Raw genomic sequence first — 23,346 nt, 5'->3', positions numbered from 1 at the left:
CCTACATATATATATAAACAGTGAGCTAAAGCCCAGTGAATAACATAATGCATAAAGGGGTTATGAATGAAATGTCCTTACAGTAATGAAATCAGTTCATCAAACAATACTTCAGTCTTTCAGTCAGAACAGTTATTCAGTCATATGTGGTACATCCATTAGCATAGCAGTAAACAGTAGGTCTTAAAGACCGAGCAGTAATGATGGCCATCAATCAGTAAACAGTAGTGGTCCCACGAGGGAACCGACAGAGATCTCTATAACAGTAACAGTAAACAGTAGGTGCTAAGGATGCCACAATACAGTTCAGAAGATAGGACATACATTCATTCAGTAAACAATATCAGTTCAGTATTCAGAAGATAATCATTTGAACATATCTTTACACAATTGTTACTCACAGAGTTTGGGCTACAGTATGCTAGAGCGTGTCTCCCCAGTCGCCAGCCCTACACAGTTCACAGGTTGAACACACACTAAGCTACACAGTTGGGAAAGATAACAACTTAATCCCTAATTTTCCTCGGTGTGTTCTACATCTATATCCTCAATAAGATGCCTTAAACTAGGTCTAAGAATGCCTAGAATGGGATGAGGATGCAAAGATGTGATCAGAAAACAGTCTCGGAATTTTCAGAAAAACAGAGTCCCGCTCGAGTGCATGTTTCCCCGCTCGAGCGGACATGCAACAAAGGTACACGCTCGAGCGTAAACTTTCCCGCTCGAGCGTACTGTAAAAGTACTGGATGGGTGAAATCTCCGCTCGACGCCCGCTCGAGCTTGAGACATGACTCCGCTCAAGCGCCCAATCCTCCGCTCGAGCGGACTGTAAAACAGTGCAGAGAGGTGCTGGATGCTCGGATTTCACGCTCGAGCGTCACTTCCCCCCGCTCAAGCGGAAGTGCAAAATCTGGGAATTCCAGATTGCACCTCCAAGCTCAAACTCACATTGAAACACATCAAAACCAATCCTCTTGGGCCCATTTTCTGGAAAACATTTATAAACACATAGAATAACATGGTTCAAAGCTCAATTTGAGAAATCAAAGCCCAAGGGTGTTTAATTCAAACTCAATTTCAAACCATTTTTCAAGAACAAGATGAACATGCAAACATGCATGTATTCAAATCATTTTGAAGCTCCAACTTGATGCTCTAAGGAGCCAATCTTTTCAAAACATGGTGAAATCATGGACTTAAACATAATTATGAACATGCATGTAACCTTTTGCCATGAAAACAACTCAAACATCTATATTACAAACATGCATGCATGAAATGAGCTTCAAATCAACAATAATGAACCAATTCTAGACTTAAATCACTAGAGGCTCAAGAATCTTGCATGAATAAGCTTAAACACAACAAAGAGGGGTTGAATTCCTTACCTAGGTTCCTTGGATACAAGTCTAGGGGTTCGATTTAGCAATCCACACTTCAATTAGCAAGCAACACACCAAGTAATTCAAGCCAATTCAACAAAATGAACTCAATTCTCTCCTCTAGTCTCTCTCTAGTCGGCAAGGCAAGGAAGAAGGCTGAGGTAAACGTTTTTGGCTCAAGTGTAATGAACTCAAAAGTGTATAGGTAGTGGCCCACTCAAGGGCAAGGTTGTAATTAAGGCCAACTCTGTATTTTATCAATATTTAATCTAATTTAATCATACCTAATCAGTTTTCGAATAAAAGCACTATAAAGTCACATTAATTACGACGATCATAAAACACCAATCGGTTTCTAATTCGGCCGCCGATAAGGCCTTCAATGAGCAGTTTAAACACAAGCCATGAACAGATCAAACATACAGTCAACAGATAAAATGCAATTCAAACGTACATACTCAGTCAATTCAGTTCCAGTTTTCAGTCAGTCAGTTCCGTAGTTTATTCAGTTCGATTATCAGTCAGAATCAGTCTCGGTTAACAGTAATTAGCGGTTAATCAGTCATTAGTCGGTAAGCAGCATGAGGGTTGTTACAACAGTCAAAAGTGCTGGATAGGTGAAAATCACGCTCGATTGGGCGCTCGACATCCGCTCGAGCGTAAGACACAAGGTCACGCTCGAGCGTCAATTACCCCGCTTGAGCGGACACCAAAACAGTGCAAAATACTGGGAGCACGAATTTCACGCTCGAGCGCCAGTCACTCCGCTCAAGCGTGAGTTCAAAATCTGGAATTTCCAGATTTGAACCTCAAGCTCAAATTCAACTTCAAATGTATCAAATTCAATTCTTTTGGGCCCATTTCCTGGAAAACACTTCAAAACTCATAGTTTAACATGATTCAAAGCTCAATTTGTAAAATCAAGGCCCAAAGGTGAGGGACTTAAACCCAATTTCAACCAACATTTCAAGAACATGTTGAATGTGTAACATGCATGAATTCAACAACTTCAAAGCTTCAAAAACTAGCTCAATTGAGCCAATTCTTTCCAAAACATGATGAAATTATGGACTATACCAACAATATGAACATGCATGTACCAAATTCCATGTAGTGAACCTCAAAATGCTAGGATATAAGCATGCATGCAACAATTGAGCTTTAATTCAACACTATTGAGCCAATTCAAGCCTTAGATCACTAAAGACCCATTAATCATGCAAGAATAAACTCAAATACACAATGAAGAAGGTCAATGATCTACCTTAGGTCTTCAATGCAAGATACACAAGCTCAATTTGCAATCTATACTTCAATTCCTTCAAGTTTCTAAGCAAATCAACAAGGACAATTCAACTCACTCACTTTCTCTCTCTCTAGTTCGGTGGTGGTGAGGAAATGAGCTGATGAAATGTTTGTTTGAGTGTATAAAGGCTCAAATATGTTTAGCCTACATGGCCCACTAACAATGGCACTATTGTAAATAAGCCTAACAATGCTATTCAACCTTAATTAATCTAATTTAATCATACCTAATCAGTTTTCAAATAATTACACCATAAAATCATATAAATTCTAATGATCATAAAACATCGATCAATTTCGGATCCGGCCGCCGACAAGGCCTTCAATTCGCAATTTAAACATAAAATATGAACAGATAATCAAACAGTCAAACAGATAGATAATGCATTTAAACAGATACAGTCAATCAATCAGTTTCAGATTTCAGTCAGTCAGTTCAGTATTTCAATCAGTTCAATTACTTTTCATAATCAGTCTCAGTTTAGCAGTAATCAGTAGTTTATCGGTAGACAGTGGTGATGGTTGTTACAGTAAGGTTTGCCAGATTTACTGTGGCAGTGCTTCTTCTGCAAGGTTCGATCGTTGTATCTTGGAAGACAAACGTCTGATAAAAACTTGTAAGCACCATAGCGGGGGACGAATTTGTCTTAAAAAAATTGTGTCTAACACAAGCCTCGATAAAATTGTTATCGATTCTAGATTTATATAATTTATTTGTAAGTATTTATAGTTCTCTATATATGGTTTGGTTTGGTTTGGTTTTACCCAAACAATTTACGTTGTTTTAAACACATATTTTTTTTTATATAATTTGCTAATATATTTGGTGCAATGATTACGTGTTTCACACAGTACACATAAAGAGTTTTTTCTTACAATTTTAAGACAAATTCGGGTATTGTATTTTTGAAGATTTCAAGTTGTTTGGTTAAAATCTTGTTTCTGTTTTTATACAAATTATATTTTCTGGTACGTTTTTCTTTTAAAAAAAAAGGGGGAATACACCAATAAATCCCAAATTAATAACTTATACACTGTTTAGTCCTAAAAGTTTTCTTATAGACTGAAAGATCCCATTACAATGTTTCAAATATCAGATTAATGTTTCGAACATTAGATTTCGAAAATCAGATTAATGTTTCGAACATTAGATTGATGTGCAAATGGGACTAAATGGAGCATAAGAAAACTTTTAAGACTAAATGGTTCAACTTTTCAGAAACTAGGACTTATGGGTAAATTTTCCAAAAAAAAATCTTTTATTTTATAATTCAATTGATTTGTTGTGTACTGTGAGTTTTCAAATTTGTTTGATACAGTCAGTTTATGATTTCATTCACCACCAAATGTGAAACGACACTTATTACTATCAAAGTAGGCAATTTATAACTTTGACTCGTGATGTTAACGAATCACGACGATTACCTCTGTGTGATTTTATTAGATTATATTTGTGCAATTTTTTGGTTCATCGTAATTCTTTATATAGAATTTGAACTCTGCCTAAACTACACAATAGATTTTTATGCGTTCGTGCGTGTTATGTCCAGTGGCAGAGCCACATAATGCCTAGGGGTCACGTGCTCGTTGGATTTTTCTTTTTTTTATATGTATATATATATATATATAATTCTAGACAAAAATAATATTTATAATAAAATGTCAATGGCCTTTTTAAATTTATGAAAACAACCGTGATTGTTTTATTGAAAATGAAATGATTACAACAAATTATATTTTTATGTATGAAAATTTTTTGAAAAAATCTCAATATAAAAATAATATCCATTATTATTGATATGTAAATATAATTCATCTCACTATATATATATAAAAATTATTTGAGTGTTAGTCATATTTACATGTGGAGTTCACCCTTCATATGTTGATTTACTATTAGTTTGTGATATCATATGTCAATAATGGTGTGATATCACTATTATATGAAATTTTTACACAAATTTTGTAAAAATTCGAATTACCTTACCATTATATAATTTATTTTAAAACGTAAATATATGACTTTTTTACATTATCCATGATACACTAATTACACGTAATATTTTCTTTTCAATTTTACTTGAAGTTAATTGTAAAAATTTATGTGAAATACTTTTGTAATAATTTACTTAAGTTTTTATACTTAATATTAATTCAAAAATTATTATTATCTTCTTACTGTTGGTTATGAAGAAAAAAAAAATTAAGTTGTAATCAATAAGTGCCCCTTCTGATTTAATTTTCTAGCTCCACCACTGGGTGGGTACCCATCTCTTACCCACCTCTGATGGAGATTTAAATTATTCCACCAAGCTAACTTGATGGGTAGAAAAATGAGAGAAACCCATGTATTTTGGATTGGATCTCTATAAGTAACTATTAGGTAGGGTCTCCATTGTCATTCCTAAATTCACGGTTCCTTAAAATATATAAATATATCCATACTAATTATTTTTGTGTACATCTATTTTGGTGTGATCACATGTTGTATCACACTTTTTAAATTTCCCAAGATTGTCCCAAAAATAAATTCACTGATTTCAGTTCAAAATAATTATTAGATATTTGTTTAGGTGATGTTTGAAAATTAATTTTTTTAAAATAATTTTGTAATTTTTCTAAATTGATTTTAATAATGATTTTTTATCTTTTATTTTTAAATTTTCTTGGTTGGTTCCAAACACACCTTAGAGTTACATGAATTGAGATTGTGTGCTAATATCACGTGAGAGGAAACGGCCCAGTTTAATGGTGGGCCACGCTTGCTTAACCGGCTGTCAATTTCATATTCGGTGATTCGCTCGGTAGTTTGATTAGCATTTTCACTATCAAATAGACAAATAATAAATATTTTCACAAGAAAACAGTCTTCCCACTAAAAATGAGCATGGAATGGAATTTGTATATAGGCCCTGTTTGGTAGAACTGTGGGAAAGTGCTTATAGCTTATGCCTAAACAGCTTATAGCTTATAACTTTCAGCTTAAGCTGATTTCCAGCTTATTCTTAAAGCATCTCCTGCCCCACTCAAAGAATAAGCTGTTTTCTGACTTCCACAAAGCTATAAGCTATAAGCTATAAGCTATAAGCTAAACCAAACACATCAAAATAGCTTAAATTAAGCTGAAAGCTGAAATAAGCTGAAATTAAGCTGTACCAAACAGGGCCATAGAGTGGAATAACTTACTCCACGTCCCGATCCGACGACGAGACTCCTTTCTAAGCCTTGGAAATTTTGTAATCGAGCATTCTTATTGATATCTCTTATCAAATTCAGTAGTACTAGTCACTCCTCGTCATTTGAAGCATGATCTATTACAAAAAAAATATTAATATTTATATATATACATATTGATGAAAATATATAAAAGAATTTATATGTATATATATATATTTGTAACTTACCAAGTATTTTAAATTCAATAATTTTAATAAAAGCTACAAGAAAATCAGGTTTTAGCAGCGTTTTTTATTGCAGCGGCCTGAAAAAAGCTGCTACAGATGGGCTATTGTAGCGGTTATTGACCACAACTAAAAATTAAATTTTTAGTAGCATTTTTTCCTAAAAATGCTGCTATATATTTTTTTATAGTGACGTTTTGTACTCAACCGTTACAAAAAAGCCAAGCAAAATAAGGCCCGCCAAATTCAATCTGATTTCGTGCCGAATCAGATTTTTTTTTTGTGTATGTTTTGTGTGTGTGGATGAATAACATATCAGAATTTCAGTCCCTCCTCCCAAAAAAAAAAAAAAGAAACCGTTCAACTCACAATTTGTGCCCTAGTCCACAACACTTCTTTGGCGAAGTATCAGACTTCATCCTCCCCGCGGCGTATTGACAACATCAAGCTATAGCATCACTGTGATTTCAAGGTCAGTTTTCTCTCTCTATTTCTCTTTCTCTATCCCTCTCTTTCTTCTTCTCTCTCGATATATCTCTTTACCCTTCTCTCTTTCTTCTATTGTCTCTGTTTCTCTTTTTCCCTTACTATCTTCGGTCAAGTTTGGGTCAATGAAATCATTGTTAAGCTAAGACTTGCCATTCCATTCATTGCTTCTAATATCTCCAAAACTTCCCTACTTTGAAGGATTTCATGAACATCTTGAATGATTTTGATTTGGGAAAGTAATTTAGAAAATATATTGATTAACATGTTTGGTATTCTGATTTTTGATCATCTATGACATTCATATTTTCACCAATATAATTAGTGAAGTGCATGGATTGTTGTTGATGTTACACAATAAAATCTCATGCTTGAGGATTCATTATGTTTGCTAGGTGTTTGATAAAATGTCACAATGGAGTAATAGTGCTCTACATTTTGGTTTATTGGTTTGTTCTGTTTTTCTCTCTCGCTCTTTTTTTTTTTTTTTTTTTGTGTTGAGAAAATTGTTGTTTATGAATTTAATGCACAGTTTGTAACGTTTTGTTGGCTTAATAATGTGATTAGAAAAAATTGTTGCCTCTTTTTATTGAGATTGTTTCTTGTTTATGAAAGCGTTCGTGCATTGAACCATGAGATAAATAAACAAAGATGCAAGTTTTCTAGTTTCAAGGGAATTATACATGGAATAAATTCAAAATACCCAATATTAGGAAGCACATCAAAAGTGACTTGCTCATGAGGCAATTTTGGGTTCACATTTGCTCCGATCCAACCTTCAAACGATCCATAATCAGCACTTAACAGTGGTAGCTCGCCTGCATAGTGCCTCAGTTTTTTCAATAAGGTCCTATTGAACCAATCATGATTCCATAGACGTGCTTGGCTTTAGGAAATAGCTCTAGTATTAATCTGTACCAATTACTTAATCCCAAGCACTTTTTATGGATCATATCAGCTAATTCAGGGTTTGGCTTTGGCAATTTCGACATAGCTGTTCGAATAGATGGGACGGTGATTCGGCTGCTGAGAACCTCTTCACAGATGTCAGTACAGAGTTTCTCCCAAACTTGTTCAAAGGTTTGGAAGGAATGTACAATGCTGTGGGCAAATGTAGAAGACACAACTTGGACTTCGTCCTAGTAAATGAGTCCACTTAGAAGATGGTAGTATAAGGATTGATGGAAGTCAGGACCAAATATCACTTCATCAGGGCTACAACATGGGGACTGCATTGTCTTCATTGTATTCTTAAACTGTAAACTACAATACACATTTGTAGTAGCAGTTCCTGCTGCCAGACCCCATTTCTTTTTAAACTGCTTGCTGCTGTAGATAAATTACAAGGCCTTACCATTCCCAATTAGAAATTCCCTGCAAATCAATAATTCTTCAAATCAGAAAATAACTTATTAACAATTAACACCATGTACAAGGGAGGAAAATGTGAAACACATTGAACGCTAATATAAGAGATGCAGAGAATTCTAAGACAAAAAGAAAGCTAGAAAGCAGTCTCTGATTGTTTGTGGGTGTGGCCATGTGTGAACATGTGGGTGTTCCAACCACCAGCTCACCTTTTCCTGAAAGTTCAGTTTATATGAAATTATTAATGCTATCTCATAGGAAACACTGCCTTTTTGGAATTTGGATCTCTTTGACTTCGTAAAGATCTCAAATTTGTGTGGGTTTGTCAGGACACTTGTCTAGTTGCCATTGAAGTATATTGTATGGGTTATTAATGAGGACATCTATATTTCTTCTAATAGATAACTGATGTTTTTTTTTTAATGTTTGTTGTTAAATATAGCTATTAAAAACTTGGACTGGAAAATCAGCATCTTGATGTTCTTATTTTTATGCTCTCTCTGGTTTTAACTTTTAGTTTGCGAATATAGGTATATCATATCTTGCGAAGAAAGAAGTCTGCACCCGTCTAAGAGAGGTGAGCATAGTCATGTATGTCCGCACCTGTGGTTTGATTCCTAGATTGTAACAGTTGTCATACTTCAAAAAATCCACACCCTTAATAACACATCATAAAATATCAATTAATGAAGCTCATGGATAGATAATGTGGTAAACTGGCAGAATTTTCATCTAAATTCATGAATTCCTGATAATTTTAAGACACATTTATATGGGTATTTTTTTTTATCTATTATTATTTTTAATTTTTTTTTTTTTTCCAGATTTGGAGGTAATTTGGTAACTTTCTTTTTAATTTAGAGAATGAACTATTTAGGTGGTTGTTTATGAGAATTATTGCGCCCTTCCCTTATTTGGAATACCTTCAAGTTCTACTTTGTCTTTGAAATGCTTGTTGGAATTTCTGGAAATTCTTAGTCTAGCAAGATAGTCTTATACTTCTATATAAAGTTAGCTTGCAGAGACAACGATACAAGTTTAGATAATGAAATTTCTAGAAATTTCTCTTACATTTTTAGTGGTGGTGAGACTTCATTGAATCCTTCTAGATGAGATTTCTTGAAAATCTCAATGAGATTCAAAGGTTCTTCTTATATGTTTAAATTCTAGAAAGCCTCTGCATAAATAACAACCACATCTATCTTTTCTGTCACCTTAAATGAGTCCTTAAAACCCTTAGACCTTGATCCAAACCCTAACCTTTATATTCTAATTAAGATTTCTCTATTGTCCAAAAAATTTCAGATTTACCATACAGCCCAGAAAATCCAGCAACTTATCTCCTTAAATTTCCAATTCAAAACGGCATCAAAGCTCAATCATTCTGACCACTATCTATGCTCAAACCCTCAATCCAATTTCCAAACCCTTGACCATTCCAAACCCACGATATTTAATTATATGGCATCCTTAATCCACAGAGGCTAAGGAAAACGCTTGACTTTTTCTTCTTCTTATATTTGATAAGATATGTCACAAACTAACCTAAGAGGCAAAAAGCTCTGCCTCATCATTTTCATGGTAAACTGATCTAGGTCGAACTTGACATGTAGACATCCTAGAAATTAAGTTAAATAAGTCAGAAGAGAGAAATCAGATTGTGACAGCAGTATAGAACACTTGAGAAATAAAAACAAGATAATAATTTAATTGTGATCTAATTTATAATCCTCCAACACAATATTATGAAATTAATTTTACCCAGCATCAGAATAAATTCCAAGCTTGAGGCATTTATCGTGTACATAGTCAACCACAGATTTAATTCCCAATGGAAAACTTTTTTATTCGGGGACTAGTTGACCCTGCAAGACCAATTTACAATGAAAAAAAATTTATTGCATGCCTGGCTTTAAAGTTCAGTTTCTACTATTTCTGCGCTTAACAACCAATATATTTATATTAAAAGTGGCCTTTAGATCCAAAGTAAACATTACTATGTTTTAAAGAAAGAAACAATATTTTCCTAATAGACTGGAAGGTATATTGTTCAGTTCTTTTTTAAGTCCAATGGTGATGGACACAATGAGAAGGTAGCTATAAAAATGGGATTGACTATTCCAATGCCAAGTCTCTAGTACCACCACCAACAGACTTAACCAATTAAACTAGATGGAAAACATGGCATAAATGTAGTAGGATTTAAATTGACCTCTAAATTTCGTTCTTGAGCCGACCAACAATCATCTGATTTGAAAAAAAAATTATTTAGTATGAAACAGAACCAAGTTGTGAAGGGGAACAAAACAAATAGATCATGTGGATGAATACCTATGTTAACATAAATATAACCTAAATTAGCCAAATCAGATGCGATAAGCGCATCAGCTTTCAAAGAGGAGAACATATGTTGGTATTTGTGACATTGTGTTTTTGAAAACAGGATAAATGAAAGGACATATTTCTATTCACGCATTCAAATTTTAAATACTTTCGACAGTCCATAAGGGCTTTTGTTTGGGCAATAATAAGTGGTTGAGTTCTCATGTGCAAGTTTTTAGGGGCCTCTGTTTTGTGTAAATAACTCCTCAACCCTCAAAGACCCTCAAATTAGAGACCCTCTGATATATAGAGTTACTGAAGTAGACAAAGAAAATAATCTTGTGAGGTGTATATGAGCTTTTCCTATGGCTTATATAATCTTGAAGGAACAAGTAAAAACTCAAGGTGATTAGTTGCAAACTCAAAGTATTTAGTTACAAGCTCAAGATGCTGTAATATACTCTTCAAAAGAGCAAGTAGCATTTTTGATGAGACAGAGACAGTGCTCTAGTGGTTTGCAGGTATAACTACAAGTAAACATATTTATCTAAATGATGTATTTATCATATGTCATGATTTTCTAAATTTATGCATACTCATGTAAACTTTATTGTATAAATTAGGTGACAGATGGATCTAGTGGCATTTCGGACCAGGCTTCTCCACAAACACATCAGAAATCCTCTTTTGGGAGTCATGAAATGCAACCTTTTAATCGGGGTAAGTCATCATTACAATACACATACATTGACACAAATTTAGAACCAATGTTAATGACTTCTCTACCAATAAATTGTTAGTTGGTTTGGACAAAACTGGGATTTGATAGGTTGACTTTCTACTTTGTTTCCTTTACTGGTATCCGTAAAAATACCCAACAAACCAGTGAAATAGAGAATTGGGCAATCAAACAAATTTGAATATCAACAATGGATCAAACTGCAATATACAATTAAAAAATAGACCCTCGGATGTTACTATTGGTTGCTTGATTTAGTGATTGTTACTAATGTTTGGCTTTATTGGCTGATTTAGTCCAAATGCCAACCTGTTGGCATCTTATCTTTTATTTGGATATGTTTTAACATCCTAGCTTTGGAGTCTGCCCTTAGGATATATAAGGAAAGAGAGTCTTATATTCAAGGGCACATTGAAAAAATAGAGAGTATTATAGATAGCATGAGTAATAACTTCTTTTCATCTACAAAAAAAAGAACACTTGTTTGTAAGAGTCTTTCAATTGTAATGTTTATATTTATGATATATGAATAAAAGTCCATTTTCAAAACCGTTGTTCTTTCATAATATAATCCTCTTGAGTGATACACTGACTATGAGAGATTAGGAGTAGGGTGAGGCAATGAGGCTATTAGTGATTACCTATAGGCAAGAGACCACTTGGGAAACAGAAGCTGAAAGCAACATCCAAACTTAAAAGGCCTTGTGGAAGGTGTTTTTCATCAGAGTTCTATACTTAGTAGTAATAGCAGAGGCGAGGTGGGCACATATTTAGATATAATTTCCTAGACATTAATAATTGTTAGTTGTTTGCTTACATGTTCTAAGCCCTTTACATGTCTTCACCTATATCTAATCTTAGAAATCAACTTGCAGTGCTTAAGGAACAACAAGAAGAACTAACTGCACAAATTGTTGACAATTTGTTTCTTAAATCTTTATCCACCTTACACTTCTGCATTATTGTATTTTTTCTCTCCATTTGTTGTTGTTTTCTCTCTTAATGGCTGATCTATCTTAATATGCAAATATGATCTTCAACTTGAGTATGGTGATATTTTTTGATATGTAAACCACATACTTACCAAAAAGATAAGACTTGTTGAGAATTATTTGTAGTCTAAATTTTCTTTATATATTTTGAAATTGAAAATGATACTTATGCTCATTCAATCATTTTTATTGCAGGAAATAAAACAACATGAAAGCATCAATCAATGGGCGTCATTTCTCGATTTGAACATTTTTTATGGAGGTCTTTATAAAATGACGTCATAAGTAATACTTTTGCGTACTATTGTCCTGTGACAAGTTTATTTATACCTTTTAGATTATAGTGTGGGCTATTAGTTTGTTAGAAATATTGGATATTTTTTGTATTACTGGCTTATGTAATGAACCTTTTAATTAAGGTGTTTTGGATATTTTGGGATTATAAAAATGCAGACTCTTTTACCTTTTACAATTATTGAGTATTGAGCCATTAGAATAAAATAATGTTTTTATGGATATATAATGTGAGCAGGGATAAGTGAGAGACAACCATTAATGGTTAGTAAATCATTGAAAATTTCAAGCTATATATTATTGGTAATTGAATAGTAAACATAGTATATAACCGTGGTTAATAACTGCCGCTGCAAATAAAATTCAAAAAGAATTTTATGGTTATAGCGATAGTGTAAAACTGATGGAATAGAGTCAAGATATAGTAGTGGTTCACAAAATGTCGCAAAAGTGAAGGATATAGCAGCGGTCGACCCGTCACTATAAAGTTAGCAAGTAATGGGTAAATTTAAGATATAGCGACATTTATAACTGTCACTATATCGGCCGTCGCAATAAAAATAATTATACCAGCGTTTGAGGAAAACGTCACTTTAAGGATATACTGACGGGGCTATTGCGGCGATTTGGCCGTCGCTATTGCAACCGCGGTTAAAGGTTTTCTAGTTTTTAGCGACGCTTTTTCCTACTTTTAGCGGCATTTTGGGCCGCTGCTAAAAGTGAAGTTTTTTGTAGTATCATGGCACTCTGTAAATTTAAAATACACATAAAATGTACATTTTGGAGGTGAATGTTTACTTGTATTACATCCCTACACCAAATAACATATCTAAATATTAATACAAAAATAAAATAGATACTTTATGAAAAAAAATATAAGCCAAATTTTAACACAAGTAGATTTAGAGCCTTATACCTGAGAAATCCTTATCCTAATATACTGGTCTGTTGCACTCCATTTTTCAAGTTGAGAAAAACCTCTTCTTTTTTTCACATCATTGTATTTTAAGACATCACAGAATGTCATTTTATTCACTCGTTTTCTCAAGAATATTTCTAGAGGTTGTCCAACCTTTTCTACAGCCACAAAAAATCGCAAATCATTTTGCACACTGAACATTGGTACTATTGAAAAAGCAATATTAGGGTGCGGCCAAATATTGGGATTCATGCGTCTCATAGAAATTATCAGCATCAGCTAGTTTTTTAAAAGACCTTACACTAACACACTCATGTCCACCTTGACTTTGAATGAAATCTTCTAACATTGTATACATTGTTGTTCTTCCTTGTAGACAAAATAAGATTACTGTCAGTTAGAACATTAAAGCCTCCATTTCAGAAAACATAACAACAGAAAAACCACAAAACAAAAAAATAAAAATGCAAGGGCAAATACAACTGTCCAACCAAAGCAACAAACTTAAAACAAAATAAAAGGCAAAATTGGAAGTGATTCACAATTGAGAAATTAAGTTACCCTTCAACAAGCTTCCTGTAACACCCCGAATAATGCAAATTACAATGATTAATATTGATCACCTTTAAATGTCTTGAATCAAAATTAAGCCTATTTGATTTTATGGAATAATTAAATTGATACTTAGAAAAATAATATAATTAATGAGTTGGAAACACATGAATTTCTTAGACAAAATAATCATTAGCATAAATAAAAATATTTAATTGAATTTGATTACCTTATATTATTTAAGGAATAGAATGTGATTTAATGAAAGGAAATTAAATGGAAATGAATCCAATTGGTTGGAAATATATATTTGTCAAAAATTATGAGACTCACGAAATTAGATCAATTTCAAAAACAACATTTGAATAAATGTTAAGGATTAAAATTAAGTTAAGAAATAATTTTAAACTTGAAATTGAAATGTTTATATATCTTAGAAATGTTGATTGAGAAGCTTAATAGCATTAATATGACGCAAAGAATTTTTAATTCAGTGAGGAAAATTAAGAATTAATTCTAGTCGAGATGATTTAAGAAACCACGAGTGATGAGCGTAATTGAATTGAATTAGTTTAATATGTACAGTTTTATGAGAGTTTAATTAAAAATTTGATTTAGATTAATAAAATTAGGAATGATTAATTAGGCCTTAATTGAGACTAATTAAATTAATTAAGTTATACATTGATCATGATTAATTAGAACTAAGTGATGATTAATGAAGATAATGAGTAACTAGTAATTAATCTAATCCTGTTCATATACATCACCATATGGCTTAATTTAAAGTGGACATTTTAATATTAAACAAAAAAGAATGAATGAAATCAAGAAAAGGCATGTAAGAGTGTTGGGCTTATTCATTTTAATTGTTTTGCTGTGGAGAGAGAGAGAGAGAGATTCTTTAGAACACATTTGCTGAAAATCTTGAAGAAAGGCTAACGAAGTTAGGAGAAGTGAAGAAATTGTCAAGAATACACCAAATTGAAGATTCTAGGTAAGAAATTGAAGCTTGAATCTTGTAGATAAGTCTCCTAAAAGCTGAAATTAAGAAGTAATTATGTTTAATTTCATGAAACTAAAAAGGAATTGGCAAAAAGATGAAAAAATTGATCTAGGTTCCTGGTTATGGAAATAAATTTGGAAATTAATTTTTTTGGATTTGATTTTCAATGTCTTGCATGAATTTGAGTTTCATTTTTACAAGTATGAACAAATTCTACAAGTTTTAATACTCTAATTGTAAATGCATCATAGATTTCTAAGAATTGATTTCATGCTTTGAAGAAACAAGAACAATGTTTTGAAAATCATGAGTTCATAAAGTTTGACTCTAATTTTGACAAATTAAAAAAGTTTTAATGTAAATGGTTTGAAATTGGGTTTGATATGAAGAAATTAATTAAATCTAAATTTGGGCAAGTTAAGGAGTAAATTATGGTTTGAGATTGACAATCAAAAATTGGTTTGATTTTCACAAACATTTTGGCATGCAAATGCTTTTCTAAGAGTTTTATGGCTTTAATTTCAGATTGTAAAGAAAAAGAGAAAAAGACAATAACTACGATCTGGGCAAGAAGTACCGCTCGAGCGGAGGAGCGAAAATCTGGACAACAAAAGTTTGAAAAACAAGCAACCAACCTGTTCCAAACACAACAACTACGATCTAATAACCAAATTTAAGGAAGAATAAGGGAAAAAAGACATAAACAACATTTAGAAATTGTGGGTGTTGATTTCCGACCACACAACTAAACGGGGAACTCAGCTGGAGAGCACCGGTAGAATAGATTAAGCCCGAACAACCTGTCACAGAAAGATAAGAATTCGGCAGTGGTTTGTCCACCTAGGGGCACTCCGACGCTCAAGTCAGTAATCAAATATCTCTTATAGATAGAAAATTGTGCTTAATCTCACAAGAGAGGACTTACCTCAGACCCACAAGGGTGCCATGCTTTTATAGCCAACACTGACTTGGTCCCTACAGGAGCCTCACCTAAGTGGACTTAGGCTCAATGTTTATCTTGGACTCTTAACTAGATAGGGATAAACTCTCTAAGAGCTTTATCTTTATCTAGACTGAGATCCTCCCCTATTCTAGGACTCTTGTCCCCTATCCACCTATCTCGGATTCCAATATCTCCGCAGGAAACCTCGGCCTAGCCAAGATCACCTCGGAACTAAGACCAGTCCACGTGGCACCTCGGCTGACACTTTGGCATCACCTTTCGCCACATTTTGTCATTCAAAAAATATGTCCCCACAACTACCCCCTAGGTTCTATTACCTCAACAATCTGAGGTGACGGAACCTACATCGATTATCCATATAGCATGTCAGCTAACAATCTATTCATCTCTGCGACCGAGATCATAACTCATCGGTTTCAATTTCCTCAACTAACCATCTTTATCAATGTCCAAGAACCAAGAACCAAGAGACAAGTTCTTCAAGCTCATTAACCGAGATCATTTCTATAGCCGAGGTTTTTGCTTCATTAAATCAAGAACTCCAAGAGTTTTATCTACGCATGAGCTGTCACGCACGGTTTTCTCAACCGTTTTCACCACGAGTTCTTCTACCAATGGGTCATTCTTGACACGCGCCATCAGGTCTCATCGCTTCTGCATACGCCGCCTGACAGATACGTCATCCACGGCGTACTCATTTCCTTTTGCTGCCTTTTCAGTCTTTAACAAAAATCCTATTTCTCTCTCGTCATCTTCTCACTTCATAGCTTTGATTTCCCTCTCTGTCTCAAGCTCTCTCTCTCTACGAAAAACCTCTATTTTCATACCTTTAAAGCTTTCTGCAACCGTGCTCCGTTCCGTACTTCCGGCGAAACCCTCACATCCGTCTAACTTCGGCAAGCCTTACTTCGGCATCTTCATTTTCGGCCCGATTCAGTAAGTCCTAAATTTCTGTCCTTTAATGACTTCTTTCCTTTTATATGCTTCACATCGCATCTGTCACTGTGAGACTTGTATCTGTATAGCTGTACTCTATTGTTTCATCACTCAAAATCTCGAACATGTTTGTTTGCGATTTGTGTTGTTCAATCTATCTCTGTGTCACTGTTCATATATTTGATGCTTTAACAATTTGTCACTGCTCTTGACTTGCGCACATTTGTACACACCTACTCAGCGCTCTTGAATCTCTGTTGCTTTCTTAATTCTGAATCATGTTCTTTTCTTGCTTTGTTTTCAGATTCTTGCCTTTGATTCTTGTTTCCGTATAGACTTAGGTTTGGGATTTGATTTAGAACCCTGTTCTTTAGGAAAACTAAAACAAGATCCCTTTAGATCTTCAAAATCCTAGCTCCGGTGACAGTTTAAGGTTTAGTCGAGGATTTCAAACCCATACCAAATATTCTTTTCTAAAATTTTGCACAAATCCTCCTTAAGCCGACATCATGGGAATGTTTAGGTAGAGAGTTGACACCCCGGCCAAGTTGGAGTACTTTAGGCAAGAATTTTCTATTCTAGCCAACGTTCAGATCAGGTTCGCTAGAGAGGAAGACTCTATCATGTCAGTTGGGAACTCCATGCCCTTTCCTATGGTAGCATTTATCGAGTGTGGACTTCGGCTTTCCTTAGATATCCTATTTAGGGAAATCCTCCACTACTACAAACTCAATCCTATGCAGCTGGCCATTAACTCCTATAGAGTTATTAATGGTATAATTGCTTTAGCTCGCCGAGAAAACGCTAGGATAACACTAGCCGACATCCAATTTTATTATACCATGTGTGGCCTAAAGTCTGAAAAAGGCTACATTTACTACCTCAAACCGAGATCCATAGCCTACAAAATCATAGTCGACCTCCCAGACTCCAACAAATGTGCCGAAGATGATTATTTGATTGTCTCGGGTAACTGGGAATTTGCTCCAGATGATGATCTTCATTTCTTCTCTCTGCGCCGATCGGTGTTTAAAGATGATTAGGGTAAGAACTAAGTTTCAACTTCTCTGTTAAAGACTTTACCACTTTATTCCCTTTATCCGTTCTAATGTTTGTTTCTACCTTTTGCAGCTCTTCCCCAATCATTAAAGGACTTCCGCCAATCCTTCTTCCCCAGCAAAGACTAGGCTGCTGGGCCTGCCTATTAACCCCCACAAAGCTCCCCTGCTACTCAACTATATCCCTACATACAAGTCGGACCTGCCAGAAGTTCCCAAGCGCAGCAAGACTCTTCCATTTGCTTCAACTCCTCCAACAACTTCATCTCCAAGGCCAAATCAAGCCTCTACTTCTAACCCAGTTGAGCAACCATCCACTTCTACCCCTCAACTAATTTCTCTATCCCAGTGCCATCACCGACGCCGAGCTCCAATTTTTGCTCTTGTCGGCAGAACTCACAGCCACAAACGCCGAGATTCTAAGATATCAGTTTACGATCCAGCCAATCCACCAATCGCCCTTCCAGCAGTACACTTCGGTACCAGAGTAACAGTTACTTCCACCGCCGACGAAATGGGCTGCGCAAAAATCATCCCGGATGACCTGCTTGCTGACATTCTTGACATGATGCCGGTCCATTCCCCATTCCTTCCCAATTGCAGCCAAAACCCAAGGCAAAGAGGGTTAAAAGGGCCAAGCCCAATGCCACAGAGGTGGAGTCAGAAGACACGGTGCCGATTTCAAAATTGGCTGAAGTAGAGAAGTCTACTAAGAAGAAACCTGTCGAGGCTGAGGCATCTGAAAAATCACAATAAAAAAAGCCGAGGTCTGACGAATCTTCTGAGCCCTCTAGATTTCGTGCCGACGCTCCCTGGACTCCATTTATCCACGTTGGAGACCGACCTCTTCTAGCTGGGGACAATGCTCTCGATAGTCTAGAAGTCGGTGCCACTATTTCTACAGTCGTTCTACTCCCAGCTGACATCAATCGGATGGCCGAGCTTTTGGAGTATGAAAATTATACGATGATAGTGCAGCATTGTGTCTTGGTAAGTCTCAACACTTATAATTTTTGGTTTACTTTCAACTCTGGTTTTCATACTCAACGAATTTTCTTTGCATTCTTGCAGGCTATCCAGTAGGGTCACTCCTTTGCAGTCAAGACCGATGAGTTCAAGAAAGTACTAACCCAAAAAACAAAGGAGGCAGGCAAACTCCTTACTTCACTAAACAAAGCTGAGCCTCGTATCTGAGGTCTCCTAGATCAGACCAACGCTACTGTGTTGGCCCTGAAGAAAGCCGAAGACCACAACAAGGCTGGAAAAAATGTTACCGAGGTTGCTCAGGTCGAGGCAAAAAAGGCCAAAGATAAGGAGTCTCAAGCCCAGACCGAGCTGCAAGCGGCGCTTACTACCAAGGTGGTCGAGATAAAGGAGGCGAATGAGAAGGCCTATGCTGAAGGGGTAGCCAACATCCATGATGAATGCAAAAAACAAGTCAAATAGGCATGCAACAGGGGTTACACCGTTGGTTGGATGGCTGGTTTAGCTGTCCTTGACGACTCGTCCCTCTGGGACGAGAGCCGACTTGTCATGCCATTCCCTCTGGCTTCAAGCCAATCTGAAGATGAGGCTGAAGGGGATGAAGAAGTTGAGGCTGACAAAGCTAAGAAGACTGAAGTTGCTGGGGGCAAGTCCCTAACTCTGAATAAGCAAGCCGTGGACTTGACTTAGGACGACGAGGACAAGGTCCCCAAGAAATGCCTGAAGCTGAGGTTGAAAGCACCGAGAAAAACCTTGACAAGACTCTTCTAGAGATCGAGGCCGAGAAGGCTACCAAGAAGCTTTTCTAGCTGTCTGTTGAAGCCGAAACACAGCTAACCACCAATGTAGAATAGTCTGTTTAGAATCTCTTCTTTGTACTTTTTTCTTTGTCTTGAATAGTGTTTGTTTTTGTTGGGCCAATATGCCTGCGTATGTACTTGAACAAGTTGTCTCTTTCTTAATGCAAGTCTTATGTTTTCTTCTAAATGTATACTTTATCTGTCTTTACAACTTAATATGTTCCCACACTGAATAATTTACCACTTCTACAAAGTACACCTTAATTGTGTATTCACCTCGGGGTAAAATACCTCGGATATAAACCTTGATTGTTTTCCTCGGCCAACCATCGGCATACCTCGGCTAACACGTTAAAAATATCAAAATATTTTTATTGCTTTTTCACCTCCATATGCTATCTTCTATTAAGACTTCACCCTTTCCAAGTTTTGACAACCTGGTTGGTCACCTCGGGTAATATGTATCTCAGACACTTTATTCATAATTACCTCGGCTAACTTCAACTTGTAAATTTCTCCGAAATTTCAACAAGTGTTAGGCCCATTTTAACTTGTAAATTTTTCTGAATATTTCAACAAATCTCAAGCTCTTAAGTTTATTTATCATTCTTGCTCCCTACCCCCTAATGTGAACCTAAGTTCCACTTAAGTTCACATTAAGCATATGTCTATGGTCTCTCGCGGAAGTCAGATTCAAACAAAGACTAGCCGAGGTGTTCAACCTTGGCTTCTCTGTTAATACAACTAAAGCACACTTAGTTCCATTCTGAGTTTAACTCTGCCGAAATGGTAAGTCTATGTTAATTCAACTTAGTTCAACTCTATTATGTGCAAGTATAATTCAACTTTGCCATATAATAAGTCTAAGTTATTCGTCATGTTTCATTCAGAAACATCACCAACTTAGTTCAACTCTATTATATACAAGTATAATTCAACTCTGTCATATAATAAGTCTAAGTTATTCGTCATATTTCATTCAAAAACATCACCATAGGACTGGTCAGTCTTATCACACAAATTTCAAATTCATGAAAATCAAACTAAAATTTTATTATTACTTCGGCTAATAAAATTATGATCTAAACTTTTGAAAGACAAAAGGCTAATGATAAAAAAAAACTTCAAGTTATAAGTGTTCCAAGGTCTTAGCAACTCTTTGTCATCATTGTCCTCAAGCTGATATGCCCCATTGCTGGTGACTGAAATGATTCTATAAGGCCCTTCCCAAGTTGGGCCTAGCTTGCCTTCCTTAGGATCCTTCTTGTTGCCGACTACTTTCCTTAGCACAAGGTCTCCAATTTTGAACTCTCTTGGGTTGAGCTTCTTGTTGTAAGCCCTAGAAAGTTTTGCTGGTATATCGCCAGCCGAATTACTGCTCTCTGTCTTTTCTTCTCCAGTAGGTCTAGATCTTGAGCTAGAAATGCCTCATTAGTACCATTTTCCACTCCTTGGGTTCTGATACCTAGAATGCCGACTTCTAGTGGGATAACTGTTTCAGTGCCATAAGTCATGGCAAATGGAGACTCCCCAGTTGATCTCCTCAGCATAGTCCGATATGCCCAAAGTACATTAGACAACTCCTCCACCCATTTTCCCTTTGCTACTTCCAGCCTCTTTTTGATCCCATCCAAGGTAGTCTTAATGGATACTCCTGCCTAACCATTACTCTGTGGGAAACTTGGAGTAAAGTAGTAGTTCTTGATTTTGTACTTTGCACAGAAGCTTTTGATTAGCTTACTATCAAACTGTGTACCATTGTTGCTATTATTGCCCTTGGGATCCCAAACCTGGTGATGATGTTCTTCCATATGAAGTTCTTCACATCAATATCTCAGATTTTTGCAAGGGGTTCAGCTTCTACCTACTTCATGAAGTAATCAGTTACTACTAGCAGAAACTTCCTTTACCCGGTTGCTTGGGGTAGTTGTCCAACAAGATCCATGCCCCATTGGGTAAATGACCAAGGGATGGATATTGGGTTTAAATCAGTTGCTGGTTGATGTATCAAGGTGCAAACCTCTGACACTTTTTACATTTTCTGACGTAGGCTTCAGCATTCTTCTGCATGTAGGGCCACAAATACCCCTGTGTAATAGCCCTATGAGCAAGTGATCTGCCCCCAACATGGCTTCTATATACCCCTTCATGTATTTCATACGAGAAGTCTTCAACCTGGGAGGGATGCACACACCTCAAAAGGGGACCAGTAAAAGGCCTTCTGTATAGATGTCCTTTTGCTGTTAGGCAAAACCTTGTCGACTTCAGTTTGGTCTTATGCGCCTCTTTGCGATCATCCGGCAGCTTGTCGTCCCTAAGAAACATCGCTATTACATCCATCCAACTTGGACCCATCTCCACACACATCGCTTCATACTCTGTGATTGGTAGTTCTACACTTGGTCCTAACAAATAGTCAACCATTATTATCCTTGCCTCCCCTGATTTCATTGCACTAGCCAGGTTAGCCAAGGCATTGACATGACTATTATCATCTCGGTTAACCTATTGTAGTCGATAATCTTGAAACAAGGCTAGTAACCTAACAACTTCTTTGACATAGGCTATCATTCTTTTATCTCAGGCTGCATACTCACCTGTTGCCTGGTTCATAATAAGTTGGGAGTCGCAAAAGACTACCATTTCATCGGCTTCCATTGCTGCTGCTAACTTCAACCATGCGATCAGTGCCTTATATTCTGCTTCATTGTTTGAGGCTTTGAACCCCAAACGAATAGACTGTTCTAATATTTCCCCATCTAGCGATACTAACACTACTTCTGCCTCCGCTCCTTGACGATTTGAACTTCCATCAACAAATAGGCGGAAGGAGTCGCCAATGTAGATGTCGTAGGACTTTGATTACTCTACAGTCTTCTGCTTTGCTGTTATGGGGTTTTTCATTCCCAGTTGGGTTTCTTCTTGTTCCCCTGGACACCCTAAATTGCGGCTCACCGGAGCCTGACGTAGGACGACTCCAGGTGTGAACTTGGCCACAAAGTCAACCATGACTTAGCCTTTAATTGCCACTCTAGGCCTAAACTCTAAGTCATATTGGCCCAGCACTACTACCCGTCTGGCTACCCTTCCTATCAGATCTCCTTGTTGTAACATGGACTTCAAAGGATGCTCCGTCAGTACCATGATCTTGTGGGCTTGGAAGTAGTGATTCAATTTCTTCGAAGCCATTACCAGGGCTAATGTCAATTTTTCCAGGGGTAAGTACTGGTTTTTACGCTTGCTAGGGTTTTACTCACATAGTATAGTGCCATTTGTTCTCCTTTCTCTTCTCTGATTATCACTGCACTCAATGCGTGCTCTGAAACGGCCAAATATAAAAATAGTTCCTCTCCAGGTACTAGATTTGACAGAACTGGAGTTGTTGTCAGGTACTTTTCAAGTCAGCCAAGGCAACTTCATATTCCTCTATCCACAAGAAATATGTGGCCTTTTTCAACAAACTAAAAAATACTTTACACTTATCTGAACTTTTGCTTATAAATCTATTCAGGGCTACGGCCTTCCAGTCAATATCTGCACTTGTTTTGCTGATGTTGAGCTTTTCAAGTCCAGGATAGCCTTGATTTGATCTGGGCTTGCCTCAATGCCCCTTCTGGTAACCAAGTATCCCGGGAACTTACCAGAGCCAACCAAATGCGCATTTCGAAACATTAAGTCGGAGCCGATATGTTCTAAGGATATCAAAAACTGTTTTTAAGCCGGCCAGGTGATTCTCAGGTTCTTTGGTCTTCACGACCATGTCATCAATGTTCACTTCCACTATTTTACAATTAGATGTCTGAACATCTTGGTCACAAACCTCTAGTAGGTTGCTCCT

The 23,346-nt window shown here is 36.1% G+C and overlaps 1 protein-coding gene, 1 long non-coding RNA gene and 1 pseudogene across 2 annotated transcripts; 1 reads left to right on the top strand and 2 right to left on the bottom strand.

The window, feature by feature from the left end:
• Positions 1–6,382: 6,382 nt before the first annotated feature.
• On the top strand, positions 6,383–12,856 carry LOC145821050 (uncharacterized). The gene is made up of 4 exons (XR_014363088.1): positions 6,383–6,560; positions 8,473–8,519; positions 10,888–10,984; positions 12,191–12,856. It is a non-coding gene; the product is annotated as an uncharacterized LOC145821050 (long non-coding RNA).
• Positions 7,181–8,116, bottom strand: LOC114282685 (jasmonoyl--L-amino acid synthetase JAR6 pseudogene; annotated as a pseudogene).
• Positions 12,857–21,515: 8,659 nt separating the features above from the next.
• LOC145821635 (uncharacterized) lies at positions 21,516–21,932 on the bottom strand. Its single transcript, XM_082918175.1, has one exon. The coding sequence runs from the start codon at positions 21,930–21,932 to the stop codon at positions 21,516–21,518; it is 417 nt and encodes a 138-aa protein (XP_082774301.1).
• Positions 21,933–23,346: the final 1,414 nt, after the last annotated feature.

This window comes from Camellia sinensis, chromosome 3, assembly GCF_055761805.1.
Source record: "Camellia sinensis isolate YWXY chromosome 3, ASM5576180v1, whole genome shotgun sequence".
Classification (NCBI taxonomy): domain Eukaryota; kingdom Viridiplantae; phylum Streptophyta; class Magnoliopsida; order Ericales; family Theaceae; genus Camellia; species Camellia sinensis.
The sequence above is the reverse complement of the archived record's forward strand: the minus strand, read 5'-3'. Positions and strand labels throughout refer to the sequence as shown.

Bases quoted from the DNA above. Each gene is read 5' to 3' on its own strand.
- LOC145821635 (XM_082918175.1), bottom strand. From the start codon at position 21,932: ATGGTTGACTATTTGTTAGGACCAAGTGTAGAACTACCAATCACAGAG.